Source organism: Arvicola amphibius, chromosome X, assembly GCF_903992535.2.
Source record: "Arvicola amphibius chromosome X, mArvAmp1.2, whole genome shotgun sequence".
Lineage (NCBI taxonomy): Eukaryota > Metazoa > Chordata > Mammalia > Rodentia > Cricetidae > Arvicola > Arvicola amphibius.
The window spans coordinates 6,171,634-6,197,861 of record NC_052065.1 but is presented as its reverse complement, the minus strand read 5'-3'; the positions used below and the strand labels follow the sequence as shown (position 1 = coordinate 6,197,861).

At 42.6% G+C, this 26,228-nt stretch overlaps 1 protein-coding gene across 4 annotated transcripts in view; it reads right to left on the bottom strand.

Moving 5' to 3' along the window:
- Phka2 (phosphorylase kinase regulatory subunit alpha 2) overlaps positions 1–26,228 on the bottom strand; it is an 84,685-nt gene that overhangs the window by 18,907 nt on the left and 39,550 nt on the right. For all 4 annotated transcript variants that reach the window (XM_038315962.2, XM_038315963.2, XM_038315965.2 and 1 more), the window contains exons 12-20: positions 20,109–20,204; positions 17,389–17,496; positions 15,808–15,886; positions 12,458–12,592; positions 11,694–11,803; positions 9,956–10,100; positions 9,645–9,723; positions 6,247–6,416; positions 4,739–4,912 (exon numbers count right to left, since the gene is read on the bottom strand). In XM_038315962.2, the coding sequence (XP_038171890.1) occupies positions 4,739–4,912; positions 6,247–6,416; positions 9,645–9,723; positions 9,956–10,100; positions 11,694–11,803; positions 12,458–12,592; positions 15,808–15,886; positions 17,389–17,496; positions 20,109–20,204 (1,096 nt within the window). The remainder of the gene's footprint in view (positions 1–4,738; positions 4,913–6,246; positions 6,417–9,644; positions 9,724–9,955; positions 10,101–11,693; positions 11,804–12,457; positions 12,593–15,807; positions 15,887–17,388; positions 17,497–20,108; positions 20,205–26,228) is intronic.

The window sequence follows — 26,228 nt, the reverse complement described above, 5'->3', positions numbered from 1 at the left end:
AACAATTCAGCACTTGGGAATGGAGTTCAGTAAGAAGACAGAAACACTGAGGAGGACTTAAGCTGAAATGAAGATAGAATTGAAAACCTCAACAATTTAACTAGAAAACTCAAAGGAAAGCCTTCCAAGTAGAATGAAATCAAACAGAAGATTGAGTATCAGGACTTGAAAAGAAAGTAGAGGCTTGAAACCAAATAAAAAGGAACATGAACTAAAACACACACACACACACACACACACACACACACACACACACGGAAAAGTACAGGAAATGTGGGATACCATGAAAAGACCAACCTTTGAATTATAGGTATAGATGAGGGAGAAGAATCCAAAGTCAATGGCATACACCAGATTTTCAAGATCCAGAAGACAACTTCCCCAAACTAAGGAAAGACATACCCATACAAGTACACCAAATAGAAAAGATCAGAGAAGAAAATCACCATAGCATACCATAGAAAAAACACAAGTTACATATAAATGTTGTGAGATATTTTCATTGTACTTTGATACTCCCGAGACTATCAATAAAGTTTACCTTGAATCAGAGGATGAAGTTAACTACTAGCAGACCAAAATTAGTCATAAAAGTTTTGGAGGACCAAGGACATATAGAGAGACATAGGAAGTGGTAGGGTGAGGCCTAGAGGCTCAGCTTTTTTAGATCAAGGAAGGAGAGAGAGAGAGAGAGAGAGAGAGAGAGAGAGAGAGAGAGAGGTCATTGGTCACTTCTCTGCTGCTTCTGTGATCAGTTGTTCTTACTGTGATATTTGAACCCTGAGTTTTTTATTTTTATTTATTTATTTTGGTTTTTTGAGACAGGGTTTCCCAGTAGCTTTGGAGCCTGTCCTAGAACTAGTTCTTGTAGACCAGGCTGGCCTCATACTCACAGAGATCTGCCTGCCTCTGCCTCCTTAGTGAATCCAAAGATTTTATTGATAAAGAATAATTAGACAAATGCTTCATATAAAGGAAAACCCATCAGAATTAACAGCTGATTCTCAATGGAAACTTTGAAAGCCAGATTATCCTGGAGTAATTCATTATAAATCCTAAAAGACCACGATAGCCAGACTAGACTAATATACCCAGCAAAGTTATCTACTGTAAGTGAAGGAGAGAGAAAATCTTTCCACAATATAAATTCCATAAGGTAGAATTAACCTCAGTGTATCCTCCCTGAGGACTAGCTTTCATGGTACCAGAAGGCATCATGCAAACTTTTAAAGGAGAGAAGCAACCAACAGTCCTACTCAGCAGCTATGATGCCTATGAACCACACCAATAACCAGCATGGCACGACAACCCTAAGGTTATGCATACTTTGGTGGCATACATATCGTGGTGGTAACCTAAAGCTCTCTAACTGGACTTAAGATCCATTCAACAAGAAGGAAAACATATTTGGTATTGGAAACTTAGAAAATTCCTCAGTATTAGTGAAGTTACGATTCTTGGAGGAGAACCTACAAGCACCTCTTTAGTAAAGCAACATAATCCCTACAACAATCTAAGCATTTATCCTTATACCCACAGAAAATGTAGTCCTTACCCTTCATCAAGGAAACACCTCTTTGAAACAGAAAGAGACCATTACAGAAAAGCACTGCCAATCAAACTGCAGAGTTGTGGATCTCAGTTCCAATGAACACATCTACAAAACACTCACACATGTAACGCTCGGACAGCATTGTAGAAGAGCAGGAAGAAAGACTGTAAGAGCTGGAGCACCGAGGAGTTTGCTGTGAGGCTGTCTCCTAGTAATGTCAGAAGCTACACCCACGAAGTCTCACTAACATCACTACCTAAACACGAGACGAACAGACAACAAAAACAGACATGCCAAAATATGTTGTTGTTTTTTTTTTAACGCTTACTCTTTGGGGGGTCCACCACTCAGCTTCCAAGTAATTACACACAGAAAGACTTATTCTTTCTTATGAATACCTGGCCTTAGCTTGGCTTATTTCTAGCCAGCTTTTCTCAATAAAATTATCCCATCTACCTTTTCCCTCTGGGGTTTTATCTCTATTCTATATGCCTTTCTTTACTTCTTATTCTGTGGCTTGCTGTGCAGTTGGGTGCTAGCCCCTGGAGTCCTCCTCTCCTTCTCCTTTTCTTTCTCCTCAATCTTCTCTCCCTAGATTTCTCCTCCTATTTATTCTCTCTGCCTGTAAGCCCTGCCTATCCTTTCTCCTGCCTAGCTATTATCTGTTCAGCTTTATATTACACCAATCCGGCGTTTTAGACGGGCAAAGAAACACAGCTTCACAGAGTTAAACAAATGCAACATAAAAGAATTCACCACATCTTTTCATCATTAAATAAATGTTCTTCAGCATAAGCAAATATAACACATCTTAAAATAATATTTCACAACAAAAGTAGACAGGAGAAAGCCCATGAGTTCTCAGTCCCACACAAATATACATACAAAAAACCAAACCAAACCAACCCCCCCTAAATAATACAGTCAACTAAAGAATGCTGAGAGCTATAGAAATAGTCTTCTCCAGGGAAGAGTATACTAATTGGTTATCCAATTCCAAATGGCTAGCCCTAAAAATGTACATACAAGTAACATTATACAGATCAAGCAGGATACACACACACACACACACACACACACACACACACACACACATATATATATATATATATATATATGAAGCCAATCATGAAAAACCATATATGGTATGCATCAGTTTATTCTATGGATCCAAAATTAACAAAATATAGAGACAGATTAATGATTGCCTAGGAGTAAGAAAGGAGCTAATTGGGAATGTTAATGGAACTGAGGTGTTGCTTTCTGGGACATGTACATACATGCACACAACAATAATTGATTAAAAAGGAGGTCACGATTTCAAAGAGAGTAAGGAGAGATATACAGGAGGGTTTGGAGGAAGGAAAGGAAAGAGGAAATGATGTAATTATATTAGAGCTTCAAAAACAAATGATTAAAATGTGGTGACTAAAAGATGTGCTTTATGTTTATTTCTTTACTTTTCTCTACTTACAAAATTAATTATACATAGGCCATTGAGATGACTCTGTGGGGGAAATTGCTTATTGCCAAGCCTCATAAACTGAGCTCAATCCTGGGAACCCATATGACAGAAGGAGAACCAATTCCTACAAGCTGCCCTCTGACCTCCATATGTGTGCCCACACCCATACCAAATAAAAAAATAAATGTAACTAAAATTCAGTGTGGTTAATAAAGAGTTCACAGAAAAATAACTGTATGCTTAAGGCAAAATTTTGGAAAAGCCAAGTGAGAACATACCAGAAAGCAAAAGTATTACCCGAAGAGAACCTTCTTCTCTATGTTTATGTGACACATTCTAAGGTTCTCCTTTATTTATTTGCAGGCTGTGGAGTCCAAATCTGAGGCTGGTACTAAGAATATAACAAGGGACTGAAGAGCACTCCATCAGGAAAGTGCCTGAAGTACAAGTATGAGGACCTGAGCTCCCATACCTACAGAGAGAGATGGACATGCCTACATGCACTTATCCTTTGGAGGCGGAGACAGAAAGATCCCTAAGGCTTGCTGACCAGCCAGCCTAGCCTAATCAGTGAGCCCCAGGCCAGTGAGAGGCCCTATCTCAAAAACACAGAACAAAATAAATATAACAAGGTGGCAAGCATCCTTGTTGAGGAACAGCCAAGGTTGGACTGTCAGCCTTCACACACGCATGCACAAACAAATACACGTGCATACACGTATACACCAACTACTTCTATGATGTGATACTTTCAAAAATCTGAAGAAAAATATATTTTTAACCTAGATTCTCCATTCAGCCAAACTGTCAAGTGGATATAAAATATTTGCAAGCATTTTCAGACATGGAAAGGCTCAATGTTACCCACTACCTGTCGTTTCTAAAAAGGCTACTGGATGTCCTTCACCAAATTAACTTTTGCCAAGAGAGATAATTGAGGTATAGAAAACAGGAACACTAACCCAAAAAGCAAGTCAAGGTAGCAGGCCTATAGCACAGCTGGTCCAGAAAGAAGACTTTCTGTAGACTAAGAAAGACTCAAGAGATTCATTAATATAACTTGCCTTGTAGAAATCTTATTAAGAGGACATTGGAAGACTTAGAAAGAAGATAGGCAAGCAAAAAAGGATGATGTTCATTTCAGAAAAAGCATAAAGTAAAAATAGGACTGTAATCATAGTGCACTATAATGTTCAGTTAAGAATACTGTCTGTACATAGCCTATAAAGTGTGAAGACTGAACTAAATTTTTAGACCATTTCTTTTGTAGGTCAGGAAACAAAGTAGGGAAGTGGTAATTTAAGACAACAAAATCTTGATCGTACACTATAACATTATAGGTTAAAATGACACCTCAAAGGACAGAAGTAAACACATTATTTTAGAAATATGGAGATAGGGAAATTCCAGAAGAAACATGTAGAAGAACTGAAAGGGGTCACATTGAAATAGAAGGCTGGGGAACGGGGTACATCTTGTCGTTTAGGATTGACTCAAATTATATGACTTTGATGAAAAAATGTATCTTAGCTGGGCGGTGGTGGCACACGCCTTTAATCCCAGCACTCAGGAGGTAGAGGCAGACGGACCTCTGTGAGTTCGAGGCCAGCCTGGTCTACAAGAGCTAGTTCCAGGACAGGCTCCAAAGCTACAGAGAAATCCTGTCACGAAAAAAACCAACAAAAACATATCTTAACAGGCAGAAGAGCTTAATAACATACATGGAGTTTCCAAACCCTTTGCTTTGGCCATCACAGAAAGTATGTCCCGAGTGGAATGGATAGCACTGAAAACATGGTTGTCTTCTGACTTCTTACAAAGAGGGGGCAGGTAGCACTTCAAGGCTGTGCTCTGAAGAAGGTGGTTGATATACTGGTCAAGTTCATCTTGGCTTTCTGCAATTGGACAACCAAGGAAAAGAATCAATAAAAACAAGCTGTTGAGTAGACAACGATTAGCAGAATAAATTTGCTCCTCCACTCAAACTAAAAGGAATAAGCTAGTGACAGGTACATAACATGTGTATATAAATTTATTGTTTGAAAATCTTCGTTCCAGACCAAGGAGATCCAGAATGAGACAGTGTTTAAGTCACACCCTCCCAAGGTAAGCAGCAGAATATGAAAACAACATGAAGAATAGCAGCTGAATCCTGTCTTTTAATCTTAGAATAAGCTAAGCCTTATGGAGCTTTCTGTACACTTTCAAATGTTATCTAAGTAAAAACTGAGCCAGGTGGTAGTGGCACATGTCTTTAATTCCAGCGCTTGGGAGGTAGAGGCAGGTGGATTTCTGTGAGTTCAAGGACAGTCTCGTTTATGTAGTGAGTTCTAGGCCAGCCAGGGCTGTTACACAGAGAAACACTCTTTTGAAAAACAAAACAAAACAACAAACAAAGTAAAACTGGGTCGCTTTGACCTGAAACCACATTCAGGTTAAGACATGCTATATACGTGTGGGGTTTCACCGCTCATGTCTAATCAAAACTAGGTCATTCCTACCATTCCTTTAAAAAAATCAAGCAATGTGTTTCTCCTTTAGGAATCTATTTTATAAGGGCCTGGTGGTGCAGCTCAGCAGTACAGGCATGCGTGAAGCTTTGGGTTCACTCTCAGGTCAGCATTTAGTTTAAACAGCTGTGAAAACCCACTTAAGGAGCACCAGGAACAGCTGGTGCAAATGAACCATATTAAAAAATAAATAAAAATAAAAAGAGGACCAGCGAGATGGCTCAGTGGGCAGTGGTGCCTGCTGCCAAGCTTGACACCCATAGCTCCATCCTCAGAATCCACATGGTAGAACAAGAAAATCAATTCCAAAAGTTGTCCTTTAACCTCTACATATATGTTATGTATGTCATGGTATGTCAGAGAGAGAGAGAGAAGAGAGGGAGGAAGAGAGAGAGGAAGAGAGAGAGGGACAGAGAGATAGAGAAAAAGAGAGTACATAAATAAATGGGAACCATCTTTTTAAAATATCAATTTATGAATAGTTTTGTACCTGAGACTTTCCTACTGGGCCTATGAAGCCCTCCTTTCAAGGGCGCCAGTGTAATTTGGGCTCTTACACCAGCACTTTATTCATTCGAGTGAACGCGATCTTCAGAAGCCTTGTTTTCATTCATTTGCTTGTCAATTATTTTCTGTATTTGGGTCTTAGGCAATTTTATCACCGTGCCAGGGTTGAAAGCGATACAAGCAACACTCGACAGAATTCTGACAGAAGGTACCTGGATGGCTGTTGTCTTCCAGGTATCCGCCCAGTTCGAACTCGCTGTCAGGGCTAAAGCTCCCGTCACTGACGTCATCAAACAACTTCTCGTCACAGTCTGGATCCAAGAAGGTCAGGTACGTATAGAATGAGGTAGTGAGGAACTCTGCCAGGTTTCCTAGCTTTACTCTGTTGAGAAGGCACTATGTTAGGGCGACAGGCGGACTGCACAGACTTCCACTTTGAATCCCTGTGAAACCCTTCAATAGCTAATTCACACTTCTGTAGGAGTCAGTAACTACTGACCCTATATAAGACAAGAAAGAAACCCAAAATTCAATAGAAAAGTTAGGACTGGTGCAGAATGCCCTGTACTTCGAGCACTTGGGAAGTAGGAGCAGGAGGAAGAGAAGGCTGGGCCCATCTTCTGCATCACAGAAAGTTTGAAGCCAGCCTCAACAATGAAAGACTATGCCTCAAAAAGCAAAAGCATCAAAAAATTTATTCACAAGTATAAAGTGAAAAGGACGGAGCATTTAAAAGTCAAAAGAGTCATAACAACTTGTTGTTCCCAAGCCGAAAAATACAAATCTACTTTCCTGATCAGCTCACAGCTTTACAAAATAAACTGTGCAAACCCCTTTTAGTTAGAACCAACCTCCAGGATTTCTCTCCCTTAACAACTGGATTAGAAGAAATAATTTCTCTCTCTTAACAACTGGATTAGAAGCAATAATTTTCCTGGTGTGCTTGTCTTTGCCATGAAACATGGTGAGCTGGGTGCAGGGAATTTCTGATGGAAGACACATGCCTCAGAGTTAAGGTGCTCTCTACAAGGGAGTCACTGAATTAATTTAGCATCTTCAGATTGACACCAGTGCACCGTGCACAGACCCTACTGTATTGGGCTAAGAAATGCCACACTGAAAACTGGCAGCTTGGGTCTTGCTAAAGAGGTATAAGCAACCAAGGTACTGGGAGCCCACATTGTTTCTGCTCTACAGAAATGTCATATCCTAAAGTGGGAGACAACAGGACCTCCCTCTGAGCTACCAGCACCCGATCAGGATTTAGTTAATATGTGTGAAAACCTAAGAATTCAGGATATAATTGTTTATGGAGGAAATGAGAGTATGCCATACAACCGTTACCTTCACAGACGCCCATGTTTCAATGGGCAAAAGGCATATAACAAGATGACAGCTGGGGAAGAGAAGCCTGCCCTTAAATGGACAAAAGCCTTCTCGTGGAGAGCCAAGGGCCAGTTCCAAGGCTTCTTTTGTTTTGCTCTGCGATTGGGGAAGTAGGCCAGAAAACCAAAATGTAATGGAAACCTCTTGTCTGGTACAGGTGAAAGGAGTGGGCTTTATGAGGCTAAAGAGAGTTTGAAGAAAGAAGACAGTCACTTAAAAAGCTTTTGGCCGGGCGGTGGTGGCACACGCCTTTAATCCCAACACTCGGGAGGCAGAGGCAGGTGGATCTCTGTGAGTTCGAGGCCAGCCTGGTCTACAAGAGCTAGTTGCAGGGCTCCAAAGCCACAGAGAAACCCTGTCTCGAAAAAACAAAACAAACAAACAAACAAAAAAGAGCTTTTGGTAGCATGAGACTCCAAGCAGATCCAGGGGTAGAGTTCAGTCTGTACGGTGAGTTCAACTTTTTTTTTTCAACGAAACAAAACCAAACAAAAACAGACTTAAATATAAAGAAGTCCAATGAGATTCAACCTTAATTATCAAGAACTGAATTGGGAGCTGGAGTGTTGCTCTGAGGTAGAGAGCATATAAGCCTGAGGCCCTGGATTTGATTCCTAGCATTGCAAAACAAACTGCAATTGAGTACAACAGGTAGCTGGGGAGCCCTAGCACTACAATTTTTTCCACGGTTCTCTGCCTGGTGCTTTGTATCTATTTGTCTTACAGTCCTGACACTCTGAGCTTATGGTTCCTTGTCCACAGATGAGACCCTAGCTTGCCACAAAGCAAAGACTAAATGAGACAACATTCAAGACATACTGCAAAACTCCTAACTACACACTATAATCTTTTTACAGTGATCAGATTTCAATAAAATAATGTATTTGGTAAGCTGGTTCATTCTAGGGCTATATTTTCTTTTGGTCATGATGCTATATATACTAGGTGGCAACTTAGCAAAGCTGGAGGCAGACTGCTGCGAAGTGGATGCTGATGGGAGTTCCAATTCTAGCTCTGCAAATGTAGACAGCACCACATTGGGGACTGTCTTGACTGATATTCCCAAGAGGCCAAGGACAGCCTGCATGGGAAAGCCACTTTTAGGCTACAATGGGCCCCATAGGAAGCTACAAGGACCCAGAGGACAACTTTAGGAGCTGCAAAAAAAATCAGTTGAGTCCAAAGTTATAAAAACAGTCAAGTTCACCTTGGAAGGACAAAAGTGAGGTGGTAAGATGAGTCAGTCGTCAAAAGATCGTACATGCTACAAGTTATCTGCCCCAACTATGGGGACACAAGAAGATATGGTGCTGTAGACAGGCAGGGCAGCAGAGGCTTGGCTCTTATGTATGGTGTTTTACTTCTGCAAGATGGAAAGTTCTAGAGATCAGTCTCACGTGATGGAAATGTATTTGGCACACTGGTCTGCCTACTTAGATATGGTGTAAAGGGCAAGGTAAAAGGTACCTTACCTGAAATTAAGAAAATGGTCATGCTTTTCCTGTTGCAACAGGTGGGAGGATGCGAGAAGAGGTAACTTGACTTTCAAACACTGTCAGCAGCTGTTAAGCTGGCCCAAGAGACTCCTCTCTCTGCCTGGGGAAGGTACCATGGTCTGTCTGCACAGCTGAGGCTCCACTGGGGAGATATCTGACATACTCCCAAGAGATTCATGGAGATGAGGATATAGAGTCTACAGAGAAATCTACCATGCACCACTCAGAGGGACAAAATGAGAAAGGTACTCCTGTAGAGTTAGCAACCCTATTCACCTAAGTTGCCTAAGTATCATACCCGAGAGTCATACTGTAGGATAACAGACCCAAAGAGGTCTTATGCTACTGAAGCTGGTGGACTCATGCAGGACTAATAAGGTGCTTTGTTTCTGGGGGCCCTTGAGAAATCTGTCAAGTCAGCTTTAATTGCGCACCTCTGGCCCCTCCCTAGGTCATGTTCCAGGACCCCTCTGAGAGACTGCTGTGTTCACCTCTCTATGATGGTGCACTTCCAGAGCCCAGGAAGGAATAATAGGGCATCACCCCAATGTTTCTTTAGACCCGATTCTAGTTTTCCATGGGAGACAGAATTAGATTAATTTCCTTCTTGCTCTAAAATTCTGCATGTCTAGCTTCAGAAACTGATGCAAACAGTGGGAAAAGGACAGTAAAAGACTTTCAGAAAGGTAAATGCTATTCTTATTCAACGAAAAGAAATCCCAACTTACCTAGCACCTCCAAAATACCCATCTTCTAGTTTCCTAATTGTAGAAAGAACTGCAGGATGAATGTCTGATCCATCATTGGCTAATGAAAAAAAAAAACAATGAGTGAGTTTTCTTCATCTGGGAGTACAATGTACTGCAATGTTCTCACCAGCACGACCCAATCAAAACCCTTATGGTACAGAGGATTCCCGAGACAGAGAGGCCAAATGACTAAGGATCCCCTTCAGTATTTGCCACTGTCCACAGCAATTGTCCTAAATATTTTGATAAGAGCCCATGACCCAGCAGATGGAGTTCACGGAAGGAATTACTGAGCATGGTGTGCGTGACAGGGAAGGTGAGTGTGGGGCGGCCCGTCATCCGCCAGCAGGTGCACAGATAGGCCAGCTCGATCCTCAGCATCTCCACAATCATCTCATTGTCCAGGGCCAGGTAGAAGTGATGCTGGTCGGTGAACTGAAAGTTAGAACAGGCCAAGTCAAGGGCCACCCTTCACTTATTCCCACACGACACCAGTCACTCAAGGCAGCGCTGATCCTGAACCTGCTGGCTAGAAATATGTTTGGTATTGGCCTTAATCAGGCCGCCACTTTCTCTGAGATGAGATATAACAATCTGTCCCATGCCTAGCAGCTGCAGCCACACGAGCACGACAGGAAAGGTGTGCTCCTAGACCTGCCATCAGCTCCTCCCACAGGGATAAGACTGTCCTCGCCACAGAGGGCAAATCAAAGGGGTAATTGCTACCCCTTTGGGGGATTCTGGGTTTGCAAATACTTCCATGGTGAGGGAGAGCTGGGACGACTGTCCATCTGACTGATGCCTGCCTAATGCCAACCAGAGGCACTGCCACAACAATGAAGACAAAAATCCAACTGTTCTCCTGACCTCTGTGCTAGTGCACACTCAGCTCTACATTTAGAATTTGGTACTAAGGGAAATAGTTTGCAAGGTTTAAAGTGGCAGCTACCGAGGCAAGATCCTACAGCCAACCACATGTGCAGGTGGGCAGGGGTTCATGCTGTGTCTCACAACTGGCAAAGTGACCACACTGTCTGTCTTTCTAGCTGCTTCCACTAGGTTAGTTTTTGTAGTGAGGAGCTGCGGGCGGCTTCCCACCGCCCTGCTCTCAGCCACCAGCTAGCTTAAAACCCGAAATAACAACATACAAACTGTATTCTTTTAAACACTGCCTGGCCCTTAGTTCCAGCCTCTTATTAACTAATTCTCACATCTCTTGACTAACCCATATCTAATAATCTGTGTAACACCACAAAGTGGTGTCTTACCAGGAAAGATTCAGCATGTCTGACCTGGCGGCTGGCTTCATCGCATCTGTCTCTGAGGTGAGGCATGGCAGTTTGCCCCAGAGAGGAGGGGCAGGGCAATTGTCTGAGCCATCTACCTCACTTCCTGTTCTGTCTACTCCACCTATCTAAATCTTGCCCTATCAAAAAGCCAAGGCAGTTTGTTTATTAGCCAATGAGAATCCTCCATCAAGTTGTCTTCAAGAACAAAAATTCTGAAGATAAGTACCACAGCCAGTTTAAGGGGCTGGGGACCTGCACATCAGTCCATTTGTGTATCATACTGAGGGTCCTATGACAACCTTCACAAGGGTTACGGACTATTAAGTTTAGGTGATATGAGCCAACTGATGTGTCAAATTGTAAAGCATGTATTCATGTCTGGAAGTGATGACACATTCAATTTGATTCAAGTAACATCAATTGAGTACCTACTGTAAGCATTTTCTATCCCTCCGCCTGATCCCAGGCATGTAAAATCTTGCCATGTTTCAAGTAGAAATGCTTACCAGACAGAAAAGAGAACTTAATGAGAGGATGCTGGCTAATTTCTACTGCTGCCACTTTTTTCTTCACTTAGTTTTCGCTTGTTTGTTTTTGAGACAGGGTCTCAACTGTGGCCGGTCTGAAACTCACATAGACCAGACTGGCCTTGAACTCTTGGAGTTTCACCTGTCTCTGCTTTCCCAGTGCTGAAATGAAAGGCATGCACCAGCATGGCCAGCTGGCCTGTTCTTGTTACCTGCGGTGTAAAAGTGAAGATCTGGTTCCTAATCACATAGAGTTTAGAGGTGCCTAGGACACCAATGTGGCGATATGGTCGACCACTCAACTTCATGTTCTTATTTCGTCCTATTTGAAATATAAAGGAGAAAGCAGAGTTAGAGATAACAGAGTAAGAGCTATTTCTAGTGATGTCGGCTAGGTCTGGGCTTAATTTTGTGTCTGACAATATACTCAGGAGATTGCTTTCCTAACACCACACATGGCATCTTAAAAAGTGGGACAAAGCTGAACAGAGACCACATCTCACCCCTCTCTTCATGCATGGACACGAACACAGCCAGTTTGTTCTAGATGGAGCACAACTACTAAAAGAGCTTTATTAATACTGGCTTTGAATTTATTTAATAGTCAGCTATAAACTAAACAAATTCAGATTCTAAGAAAAGAGAACTGATTCCTACTTTAGTGGGTACAATGAGCATTTTGGGGCACCACAGATAACAATTAGAAGCTGTATCCAGATACTAGTGACTCTTTCAACTGTGACATTCCAAAGGGATTACTTATACTCCAATAGATCTACTAGACAGTGGGGCCCTCCTATGGTGGTATGGGCTGACCAAGCTGAGGGGAATTTGCTTGCCTGCCCATTCTTCACAATGGAGAGGAACAACTGGTTGACCTGCTTAGTGCTCTGCCCAGGTCTTCAGAACTTAGAACAATGTTTTCTTCTAGCCCAACCCTAGAACCAAATATACCCCCAATGCTTCCCTGACCTACCAAGTTTGGCATATACGTGACTAAGAATCCGGCCTGGCTGGACTCGAACTGGATGCACGTCAGCGATGCTCTGGACATTTACCCCATGTTGCCGTAACAGCCCCTTAATGTGACTGTTTTCTGCCAAAACAGCGACTGCAAACAAGAACAAAGAACCTGCTTCAGATCCGTGTCTGCTGTCTCTGCACACTGACACACGGAACTGATTGTCCCTTCTGCCCAGCACCAGGCATGCTAGCACATTCCCTGTGCTTGGCTTTGAAAACAGTGGTGTCTGTCCTGCTGCACTCCCTGTTTCTGTCCTAACTGTACATCAACACACACACACTATACATATCTGTCAAGTGCCCTCACTACGCAGGACAGTCTGAGAGATTGTAGAAATAGCCTTCAATAGGTTCCACACCTATCTGAAATAATGTCTTGCCTCTCTCTGGGTCCACATTTATCTAAATATGCCTTGTGTCCTTTCACACAGGGGTGGGAGTACAAACAGCTACCCAAGGGGATGCCAGAAATCTGTGCTCTTGCTCCCAAAAGGCAGAGGAAATGAGAATACCACAGTGTCTGCTTACAGTGAATGCTTTAGCCTGGGAAAGAGAAGGAGAAGATACCTTTCTTTTCCCTAGAAAAGAAAGTACGCCTGCTGGTGGAGATAGCAGTAGAAGCAGTCTTCTACTGATATCTTAGAAGCACAGTACAAAACCCTACAGATGAGAAAGAGCACCCAAGCAAACTGGTTTGAGTCCTTGGCTCTCTGGCTGGCAGGGACCTCCAAGAATCCGGGTCCTGGCAGTTGATGCAGAAATTAGTTTTAGCTTAGGGCCACATCAGTGATGGCTGGGCGGTATCTATCATACCAGCACTGCCTGTCTTTATGAGAAAGCAGTGTGCTGGCAAAGGGATGGGGTCTGGAAGGGGCTTGCTGAAGAGGAAGCCAGTCACAGGAAGCGGCTGGTATCTTACCCAACTGCAGCAGAGCCTTTCAGAAACTAGAGGGTCTCAAGGGCCATGCTCGGTCCAGAGAAAAAAAGCTAAGCTACTGTTAGGGTGCCTTCCCCAAATCCTACCATTGTATCCACAGGCTGGGGTGGGTGCTGAACATGCGATACATATAAATGCCACAGAGAGCTGAACATTACCCTCTTACATTTACATACCACCTGACGCTTTTTAAACGGTTTTAATACCCATGATCTCTCCAGTGAACCTTAAGAGAAGCCATGAGAATGCTTAATTAGCCCAAAACAGATGAGGGAGAACTTGAGTCTAGCCCCCCTCTTCCCCAGGTCTCAAATAAATGAGATTGCTCGTTCTGCAGGACTGACCATGGTTTCCCTCAACACTTTGAAAACTACCCCTTCTGAAACTGCCACTGACAAAGAGAACTGCACATTTATCAAAGTCGCACCACTCCCAGTCTCTGGAAGACTGTCTCTTTCAGGGAGTGGTTGTAACCTGACACTGGGGAGAGCCTCATGGTCTGATGCAATCACATGAGCTCCCCTCCTCTATTCTGAGTGGGGGGGGATGCATGTGCTATAGCATGTGTGTGGGGGTAAAAGGGCAACTTGCAGGAGTCGATTCTCTTGTTCTACTATATGGGCTTCGGGGATTGAACTCTGGCTGTCAGGCTTGGTGGCAAAGTGCTATTATCTGTTGAGGCATCTCACTGGATTTGCATGAGTTTCTGAAACAGCCCCTAACTTACTTCATGCTAGATCTTCTGGTAATGTTGCTCTGTTCTACTACATCAAAAAAAAAAAAATGCTGGGGTAAAGAGATGGCTGAATAGTTAAGGGTACCCAATGCTTTTCCAGAGGATCCAAGTTTGATTCCCAGCACCCACATCAGGTGGCTCACAATTGCCTGTAACTCCAGCTCCAGAAATCCAAACACCTTCTTCTGGTCTCCTTGGGCACTGCACAATATATGCACAAATTCCTACTCAGGTGCACACAGACACACACACACAGACACACAGACACACACACAATTAAAAATAAAATCAATAGATTAAAAGGCTGGTTGAGAGCTATTAATATATCCCGGCCCACACTGGAAAAGAACTCTTGTAGTTTTAAGAGACAAATTAGCAGAATATGTGTTGGCCAAGTGTGGAGACTAAGAAGTGCAGTTGGATCAGCCTACCAGGCTGTCAATAATAGGTTCCCACCACCAGCTGTCAACTGAGATCCCTGAATGAATAAGTTAGCCTCTAAGCTTCAGGGAGATAAGCAATGTCGCAATTGTTACCTAATGAGAATGTTATGGTGGTTAGGTGTACTCTGCATACACTACTGATGAGATGTCAGCTTCCAGCTCCTCTCACTGTATCATGGCATGCTCATTAAAAGGGGCCAGTGGCCCCAAAGAGGAATGCTTTCTTATTTGTTCAATCATGATCTTCAGTGTGTGGGTGCACAGGTGTCAATCAACACAGAAGAGAATACAAGCCTTATCCTTACAAAGTGTAAAACCTAAGCCAGACATGGTGGTTCCATGCCTATAATCTCAGCACTTGGAAGACTGAGGCAGGAGGATGTCTGTGAGCACAAGGCCAGCTTTGGCTATGTATTGAATTCAAGGTCAGCCAGTTTTACAAAGTAAGACTCTGTTTCAAAGCACCAAAGAATATGCAAACGAACAAAGGTATGTAGCTTAATTTAGGAGCAATGTGTTATATACACAGTGGCTGACATTTGACAGCACCTGAGTGCTACAAGGTCCTCAAAATGTGCCAGAGCTGCCAGTCCCTTAGTAGAGGAAACAGAAGGGATTGCTGCTCTTGGTGCATACCATAGGCCAGACCTTCAAGAGACAAATGATCCACTTCACTTGGGTTCTGAGTTTGCACCAGGCTCAGACTCCACTTGTCAGAATGACAGTGATGAAGAATGACTTATTTGTGCTCCAGTGATAATCAAGATTTAGATTCCAGAAAACAGCTCCTTTGTAGGAAGTAAATTTGTAGGTGGGAAGAATCCTGTTGCTTTTGGGGCCTCCTAAGTTATACAAAATTTCTCATAGATCCGTACATTTTATTGTACAAAAATCACTTCCTTTCTCTCTCCCTCTTTTCCTTTGTCAAGGTCTTACTATGTGGGCTAGACTGGCCTTAAACTCTCTAGGAAGCCAAAGGTGACCTTGACTTCTGATCCTACTGCTCTTACTTCCCTAATGCTGGGAGCCTTCCTGCTTCAGCCTCCTGAGTACTAGGATTACAGGCACGCACTGCTAGAACCCAGCTAAACACCCTTTAAAAGTTTTCAACAACTAGGGAACAATGTTAATGGAAAATTAACATTGATTTTATACATTCAAGATGGACAGTAAAAACGCTTACAAACCTTGTACTACAACATCAGGTTTGACTGAAGTAGCAAATCTTCTATTTAAGGGATCGATTTCACCAGTGGCAAGGAATCCCTAAGAAGAGAGGAGCATTAACATTATGAAACACTGCTTTAACTAAGATTTTGCCTTGTTCCTACACTTGAAAACGACACATTTGGGGGCTCAAACAGTCAAAAACCTTTTCTTCATATTTGTTGATTGTCTTTCTCTCCATAATAGAGTATACTACTCAGAATGCTACGGATCAATGTATTGCATGCTTGGTGCTTAGCTCTGAGGGTTACTCAAATATACCCCCGCGTTGTGTGAGTGGAAGAAAGCTATGGCTAGTGCTAGCCCAGTTCCTGCATGTGCACTCAAGTCTCCTGTGTCCATCACTGTTCTACAGGTGGGGAAGCCGAAAGCGCTACAGTGAGACTTTGGTTCAGGGCTGCCTGCTTTGGAACATAAAACTCTTGCCATCTTGTTATCTGAGCTCTTTCAAAATATACCTTCTTGCACTTTCTAGGAATGATGCAAGCATCCAAAGGGGATGAAGGTGACATGAGATGGAATGGACCTATTGCTGGGCCCATAGGGAGACTTTTATATTGGAGAGGAGGTCTCAGGGGAGTGGAGTTCTTTATTTCCCACCTTACATGTACTGAAATCTGAGCTGAAATGCACCGTGCAGACAATTAAGCCCAAATTTTCACTTTACAGGTGAGGCAACTGAGGCCCAGAGACTAAGCTGGTTGGATACAAGATTGGCTTACAAAAGGATATATGTGAACTGCTACAAATTAAGCTATGACCGTGAAACTTGGGAGATTAAACATACCTGGGAACCACCTCAGCAACCAGTGTTCCCAGGGGATGTGTCCACTGTGCTATCTTTCACGGTCTTTACCACTCCAGTGCCCAGTAACATTCTGATGCACTGTCTGCTTCCCCACTTTTATAGGTGGCGAAGCATACAGGCTGGCCAGCCTCATGTGGTCCGTCCCTTTCTTCTTTAGGCTCCTTCCCCACACCAGAATTCTCAGCTGAAGTTTCTCACTCAAGACTGGGAGACGCATTTTAAAGCTTTTCCAACAGAAGCCTGGGGGCAAGAGGGTACGGGTCAAGAGGAGGGTTGGCGTGGGCTGCGGTATCTGAAGGATGATGTGTGCCTTCTGTTTCTTTCCAGAGAGAGATCTGAAGAGCCCTTCTGCTTCTGTGTGTTGGGCTGAGAGAGCTTCTAGCCCATCTAATAATTTCCTAAACCCTGTCTCTTCTAAGATCAGATGTGCTTATCTTGGCTGAAAATGTTCTCATGTCTGCTGAGCAACAATGCAAACAGATTCTAACTACATACCAGAGATTCTGGTGAGAGGGAGCCAGGAAGCATGGCATGTAGCTGATCTGACCTGGTTTATTAAAATATGGATATGTAAGGCCAGAGAAAAGACAGGGTCCCAAAACAGCCCAGGCGACCTTGAAGGTAATGAAGCTGCACAAGCTATTGGCAGTCACTCAGTACAGAGAACCACTGTGCTTTTCCCAATTTCCTATACTCCAATCAGATGGATGGCTTTCCACCCTAGAAACCCTACCTCTGCCAGCAGGGAGCTAAGGATGTACAAGGACTGTCCCCAAAGATGGGGCAGCTTCCCCAGTGGAATTCGGTCTACCGTGTGAGGATTCTTGTATTCTTCATCCACCTGGCAGAGAAAATGAACAGTTCAAGGTTAGCAATATCTTATATTAGGGGAACATACTGAAGATTTATAAAGCAGTTCTTAGCCTGCAGACCACTTCTGTGCAATATAGGATGGTGGACTGAGAAGGCAAAAGCTCCTCTCTCAGCATCCCATGACTATAAGCAACAGAGGGGGACTTCAAATCTTGATCTGGTGCTAGGCCAGTGCTCCTCCCATAAGCCTACCTGCGGCCACTGGTGCTGGATGCTTGACTTGCCTGCTCTATACCCAGCTGTCGGCAGCAGGAAGCGCCATAGTTTTTGTTTATGGGTGGTTGTGTTCTCATAAAAAAACAACCAGCAGTCTGCATAAGCAGAGTGCATAGTTGGATGTCAAGCCTGGTTTCTTCTTGTGGCTTACCATCCCCAGGGACGTGTGCCCATGCAAGAAAATTACCAGAAGGTGGCACTATGTGTTGAGGAAAACCAATTAGTGCTGCTGCCACTCCCCAGCCTACCTCCTTCAGAAAGTGGAATTTTCCAGGAGCTTTATCTCATCAGCATAAGCTTCTGTGCTTTTTTTTTTTGTTCTAGCAATGCCTGCTTGTTCTGAGGACAGTGTCAGCTACATATGGGATGCTCTTCTAAACCCCATGCTTCCTTTAAGGTTGATTAGGGTGGTCACTCAAAGGAAGTAGAAAACATTTATCCATCTACAGGGGGAAAATGGTATGACAAATGTTTGTGTATGTGGGGTTCATTCTTGGTACTGTGGATTAATCAATGATATTATTAATATACTTAGAAAAGATTTATATTTCTTGGTAGTAAATATTTTTTAAAAAAACAAGTTTTGCACACACGGAATGGAGTTGTCACTGGTAGTCACAGAGTCAAGAGTGAAATAACAGCGTGGAGGGATCTTCTGCAGAACGTAATTCTGTGCTTGCTACCGAGTCATAGCCTTAGGGATAACAAATGCTTTCTTCTTTTTACAGAAGTCTGCATAGATTTTACAATGTATAGGATTACTTTTACAATTGGCTAGCACATTAACTACACATCAAATACATTGAAATACAATCATTAAGGAAGACTGCAAGAATCTAGAATGAGAACTATCTAACGAACAGAAAGCAGACAAACTTTCCAGGTCAAAAAGTAAACTTGTTCTGCTCTCTTTCCCCCTAGAGTTCAATTCTATCTCTTCCCTACTCTGGTCCTTCTGAACGACTATTTATAGGTGCATATGTACCCCATCTTTGCTTCCATCTCTCCTATAGCTGCCTCCACCTCCCAGCCTAGTTCCACTTTCACCTTGCCTACATACTCAACGAAACAGAACCACCTTGTGTACTACTAGTCGCTAAGCTGTGCCAGGCATGGAGTGGCTGCTCACTACATGTTTGCTGGACATATCTTCACTAGTCCCCAGCTGTGCACTGAGGGTCCCCAGACAGTGGCACCTTGCCCAGGCATACAGGCTGCATGCCACCGCAATACCAGACTTTTTCTAATTTGCACAAAGCTGCCATAGAGGTTTGTAGTGTCTTGCAAGATTCCTTCCCAGAGGTCTCAGTATGTATTATTGATTCGACCAAAGACTCTTGCCAACACAAACTTGCAAAGCCAACACAAAATGAAATTAAGGTAAAATGCTGGTACCCAGTATATAAGCTAAATACAGTGCATAAAGAGGATATTGGATTACAATCAGAAACCTGTCAGTGTGATATTTAGCAGAGAGAGTTGTACAGTAACATTTTATTATTCACAACCAGCATAATCCACCAGGAAGCAAAGTGTAGCTCTGACACCAAGCAGTGACAATGGTCAGTGCATGTACATTTTGGGAGAGCAGGAATGGCTAGTTTCTACCATAAAATAGGGGTACTACCATTGAAGGTATGCATTTTCTCTTGTTTGCTTTCCACCTTCCTGACATTGATGCCTCAGTACTAGGGAATGAGCAATATGAACAAGGGACATGAAAATGTCACTAAGGAAAGTGCCCCAGACACCCTTCACCCTCATCAGCATTCACTCTATCCATGGCAAACAGACACAAATATAAAATGAAGAAATTTGCAGACTTCCTGACACATAGAAAACATCCCTGGAAGATTTCGCAACTTAATCTATACGGTGAGGCATGACAGAAGTCTTGTCCTTAACATATCCTAAGGAAGTTTGGATAATGTGAAAATGTCTGTTCATGCAACAACGAATACACGGACTTGGTGGAACCTCAGACCCAAAGGTCTAGGCTGGTAGGAGTGAATGGAGTCTGGTCCCTGCTCCAGGGCTGTCTTAGACTGGACAGGTTCCAAAGGCTCTTTCATGGCCTTTGGTCATGTGTGTATGGGCCTTATTCAAACACAGATTAGATACAGGTATGTATTCTCCAAAGCTCTTTAGCTGCTGCCTCCCTAGGATATTCATGGTCAAGCATGTTCCGCATGTTTCTCAAAGCCTTAACTCCTTCTAGGAATGGATAGGGAAACTAGTCTTTAGAAAGCACTTTTGGAGAAAAAGGTCATTTGGCCTAAAAGGTGGGTGGAGAATATCTGAAAGTCAGGCACGAACCTACTTGGCCTAGATGAGCAGCACAAGGGGCGTGGCATCATTGATTACCTTTTCTGGTGGGATGGCATAGAGTTCTGGCACCAAGTGGATCCCATCCTTGCCTCTGATTAATATTCCCTCCAGAGCTTCTCGGTATTCTTGGACCTGGAAAACAGCCCCAGCACGTTTAGTGTGACAGAGGTTGTCAGTTCATGATGCAATGGCAATAAAACTTAGAAACCAACAACAAGCTAGGCCTCTTGGCAACAAATAGGGCAAAACATACTAAAATGTTTGGCTGTAGAAGACCAGAGAGGGACTCCTGCCGACAGTGTTAGGAGAAGGGGGGACACCATTGCTTGTCCCTCCCTGAGACCAGCCACACTTGCCAAGTTTCCAGGGAGAGGGGAAGGGTAGCCCCCGAGGAAGTAGCTGTTTGGTCCTTAAACTTTTCACTGTACTATTATTTATACTATACCAGATATCATTCCCATACCCTTATAGTTTAAATAATTTGCTCTTAAGTTTTCTCATATGTAAAATTTGTCTTAACAAGTTTAAAACATCTTGGGCTAGAATTCCTATCTTAGGCAGCATATTCTATTTCTGCCCTAAGTGGTAGTTTTCCAGTAATCAATCTTTTTCTTCTTCCTTCTTTCCTTCCTTCCTTCCTTCCTTCCTTCCTTCCTTCCTTCCTTCCTTTTTCTTGCTCATTCTTTCTTTCCTTCCTTCCATTCCTCCTCCCTCTCCTCCTTCCCTTTCCATCTCCCCCTCTCTTCCCCTCCCCTTTCCCTTCCTCTCTCTTAAGGATCTGGGAGCGATGGTTCAAGTCAGTAAAGCACAAATGTGAGGACATAAAGTCTGGATCCCCAGCATCTTCATAAAAGACGTGGTGGCACATCTATGACCCCAAGAGGTGGGAGAGGTGGGACAGAGACCAAGTGGATCTTGTTGTGTGACATTTTGATTGCCTTCTGAAATTCCCAAGACTGTCAACAAAGTTTGTTTTGATTCAAAGGGTGGTGCTAACTACTAGCAGTATGGTGGGGCTGAGAGAGGGCCTCCGCTCTTTTTGGATGGAGGAGGGGGGGGTCACTGCTGCTTCTCTGATCATTATGGTTCTTACCCTGATATCTGAATCCTGAGTTTTTATTGTTTAAGAATAATTAGATAAACACATCATCTGGCATCCAACTCAGGGCACTAAATCAGGAGGTAGCCATCAGGAGGTAGCCGCCTCCGCCCAGGTTTTACAGCCACTAGAGCCACTGCCGTTGGCTGGCTTTTCCTTGCTTGGCCCAGGCCCTTTGGGCAAATCTGGAATTTTCCTGTTGCAGCCTCTCCACAACAACCTCCAGCTGCTGCCCATTCTCAGCCCCAAACTCCACAGGTGCCTGGACTCCAAATGCCACAAGTGTTAATCACCCACCCCTGGCTGATCTGCCTTCAAGTGGCCCCATGTTCTCACTTCCTGCCATGCATGCTTCTTCCACACATTTCCCTGTGTCAGCATTTTAGGTGCCTGAGTCCCTATCCCCGTGAGTTGTGTGCGTCCCCTGGATGCCCTGAATGCCCTCTTTAAGACACTGCCATACCAGGTCAGTCACCTTGACACCTGCTTGGGCTTTTATTGCTGCTGTGACCACCACACACTCTCAACCCCCAGCTACACACGAGCAGCTCTCAACCAGGTCTGCCCAGCCATGCTATGTAGCAAGAGCCAGTCTCACACTTCACTGTCATCATCATCATCAGATCTGGTGAGACACCTGGGAATTCTTAAGGAGGGATTACTTTAAGATTTCCCCATGTAAAAAATAGGAAACAATATTATGATGTAGGATATTAGGTCCCTGTATGGTTCCACAATGGATGGTTTGAAAATGGAACAAAATAAAGGGATAATCATCTTAACTGGGATTGACATAATGTCAATTATAATCATTATCAGTTTGGTAATTCATGCTTTATCCTTTAAAAAGTTGCTTGGTGTCGGTGCCAAATACAAAAAATTGACTGGTAAGATACAATCCTTACTTAGAAAGACATACTAATGAAACTAGGAAAAATACTCACATACAGACAGAGGCGTTTGGAGCAGAACCTACTACACCACTCACTGCACTATGAAACTGGAGAGAAGCAGTCTAAGGTTGTTAGGAAACCAACCTTAATTTATCCAGATACTATTCAAGAATGACCACCAGATGATAGGCATCTCCAAGGCTATTTAGAAGTTAACTGGAATCCTATAGAAATTTTATATTTGAAGACATTTAGGGAAGCAATAGCTTCATATGGTATGCATTCTCCTTTTGTAAAGCAGATGTTAAATTCATGGACCACTTGGAACAGTATTATTCCACGAGACTTAAAAGCTTTAATTATAGCAGTATTGGAAGCTGACCCTCAGTTACAATGGAAAACGTGGTAAAGAGATGATTCAGATTCAGATACCCTAGAGAAAATGTTTGAAAAAGTAAAGAAGATTTTGGCTTATTGGGAATTACAAAATTGCTCCTGAAAACATAAAAAGAGGATATTTTATTAAGTACCTAGGATATAAGATAGATTTACAGAAAATTCAACCATAGAAAGTACCAGGAGTTATCAATTACAGTCTTAATGATTTAAAAAATTATTGGGAGATAGTTAACTAGCTATGGCCTAGAACTCAATTGACTACCCAGGAACAAAGCAATTTACTTCAAACCTTACACAGTGATAAGGACATAAATAGTTCAAGAAAATTATCAGCTGAGGCTGAGAGAGAATTGGCTTTGGTAGAAAATAAATTACAGGATGTACATCATGTCAATCATTTGGATCTAGAGCTTAATTGTATTTTGATTATTTTACCTTCTATGCATTCTCCTACAGGAATTCTTTTTTTTTTTTTTTTGCTTTTTTTTCCAGTTTATTTATTTTTTATTAAAAATTGCCATCTCCTCCCCTCCTCCTCCCCCTTCCCTCCCCTCCCCTCCCCCCACACCCCCACTCCCTCCCTCTTGAGGCCAAACAGCCATCAGGGTTCTCTACCCTATGTTGAGTCCAAGGTCCTCCCAACTCCCCCCAGGTCCAGGAAGGTGAGCAACCAAACTGACAAGGCTCACACAGAGCCCGTCCATGTCGTAGAGACCAAGCCCATCGCCATTGTCCTTGGCTCCTCGGTCAGACTCCACCATCAGCCACCCTCAAAGTTCTGATGAGGAGCGGATGGAGAGAGATCATGAGAAAGAAAGTCAGAACCATGAGGGATGTGTTCACCCACTGAGACGGCAGGACAGAACTAATGGGAGACCACCAAGTCCACTTGGAATGGGACTGATGGAACATGCGACCAAATCGGACTCCTACAGGAATTCTTATGCAGAGTTAATATCTTAGAATGGATATTTTTAACACAGAGAGTAAAAAAATTAAAGAGCCATGTAGAAAACGTTTCTGAATTGATTCTGAAAAGAAAATTAAGACTTTGTCAATTAGTAGGAGTAGACTCGGCAGAAATTGTGGTAGCTTTTACTAATGCTGAAAATTCCTCGTTATGGACAGAAAATGAACATTGGCGAAGAGTTTCCAGTAATTTTTGGGAGGGATTAGCGACAAATATCCCAAAAGCAAGAGAGTTCAGTTTATAAAGAGAACTAATTGGATCCTTCCTTACATTGTACAAGGAATACCAATTTCTGGAGCCTACATTCTATACTGATGCAAAAAAATCAGAAAAGGCAAGTTATAAGTCAGGAAATTTAAGTAAAGCAGCTCCAAGTCCTTATGATTCTGTCCAAAGTCAGAATTATATGCTAGTCTCAGGGTATTATTAGATTTTCCAGAGCCTCTTTTGTGTACCATGATTATATTTAACAAATTGTGGTTCTTTAACCTCTCCGAGATCTGCTGCATATGACATTTAAAATGTTTAAGTTTTCTGCAGTGAACCATGGCCATTCCTAACAATGACCATTTTAAGTTTCCAAAGGATGATGGGGACCCACAATAATTCCACCTAGATCGTGCTAATGCTACTAAGCTGATAAACACCACCCAAAGATCAGCTTTGGACCACAAACTGATCAGGAAAATTTCAAGGTGACTAGCTGAGGTGATCCAGCCTCCTGCACTACTCCAGTAAGGACTTCAAATAAGCCCTATACTTTCCCATTACACAGAGACTGGCAACAAATGATACAGCTAGCTCTCCCAGTACTTGACCATTATTTCAATTTTCTCAGGGTCCTCTAGAGATGCCATTGCTCCACATACATCAGGATGCAGTCTAGAGAACAAGACACCCACATCCCCAAGAGATTGGTTTGGTGGGTTTTGGTCATTCGGTGGGTTATGGATATTTGTCATTATTTAGGTGAGTTTGTTACAAGTTGTTATTGGTAATGGTCAAGAAACAAGCTGAACAAAGGAAATTAGTTAGGGATCTCATTCCAAAAAGAAAAAGAGGGATATAGAAATGATAGGATAAACAGGTAGATTATTGAATCTACTTTTAAACTAAAAAACGACTAACTACTAGTCTTTACATTGGTATGGACTTTTGTATATTGATACAAATTTAAGGTTATTTTGGTTAGAACATACTGTACATATGTTTCTACTCTTGTTTAAGGTATTGTACCTATGCAGCTCATTTAACAGAGTAACGTGCATTTCTAATCTTTGAAAGTTATTACTACAAACTATTTAGTGGTGCGGGAGAATTGTCTGTATTTTGTCAATCATGTTTTAAATAAACACTGATTGGCCAGGCAGGAAGTATAGGTGGGTCAACCAGAAAGAAAGTAGAGGCGGGGCGATGAGAACAGGAGAATGCTAGGAAGGAGGAAGCCCATTCCTTCCATTCCAGCCTAGACCACCGAGAAGCAAGATGTAACCTGCCCAACTGAAAGGTACCGAGAGCCATGTGGCTAACATAGATAAAAATAATGGGTTAATATAAGCTACAAGAGCTAATAAGAAGACTAAGCTAATGGGCCAATCAGTTTATAATCTTATGGAGATCCCTGTGTGATTTTGTTTGGGGCTTGCCGGCTGTGGGGAACTGGGCAGGACATAAACCCCAATAAGCTGAACCCCATGTTACAATTAAGGATAATAAAGAAATGCAGGTTAGTAGTCACTTTTATCAATCAAACTTGTAGTCATGTTAGGTATGCTTTCAGGGTCAAACAGAGATAGATTTTAGATAGACAGGGCTGCTTCAAATACTTCAGAGATGTACTTATTCAACATTTAAGATATTTTAATAACATAAGGCTTTTCGTGACAATGAAACATGTCTGCTCCTGACAGCACCAATCTCCTTCCTGCCTCATCTGTATCAGATCCTCGAAAAGGGCCTTCCTGGCTATGAGCGAACTTACAATATTTGATATATAATATGTGGACCCTGAATGCACAAAATATGATGCTTGGCTAACAGAGGGAAGTGTGAACGAAAAGCTCTTGAAAGAAATCTGTGTCTGCAGAGACTGATTATTGATTTGAATTCGGTGCTGTGGACAGACTGGAATGCTGCAGCTCCAAAGCCTAGTGACCCTATTTTGGACTGGTTGTAGCCCTCCAGAACAACCACTCCTTGACCACCTCTCTGGTAGAATTAGTATCCTGTGACTAATAATAAAAACCTTCTGGATTTTTTTAATTTAGCAAACCACTGGCTTTCACCAACCTAAAAGCTCAACTAGCATCTGGGGCTTACAAAGAAGCTTCTCCTATCTCACTGTACTCACCTCTCTGGTGTACCCACCCCAGCACTCTATTTTAAATTTGCCTTTATTTGTGACTTACTTTCTTCTGCAAAACTAAAAAACTTCATGAAACTGTTTCCATGTTGGAACATGGAGTTTGGAGTAGCCTAAGTACGTGTTCCGGAACCATGAACACTTAAAATGGTTACAGAGTAAACTATCTCTTGTGCCCTTAAAAAAATATGAAGCATGGGGATTTTAATCTCATTTCCCCTGTCCCCTTAATTATTTCTAAGTCTATTTTTGCTGAAACTCAAAGTCAGTCATTCTGAGAACTTTCAGTACTTAGAATAAAAGACAAGAAGGCCTAAAACAAACTTTAAACACAATACAAGAGTGAATAATGAAAGGACCTTACCATCCGAAGTTTACTGCCTATGTTCCTGAACACTGGGCTTTCAAAAGCCAAAATGCATGAGACTACTGC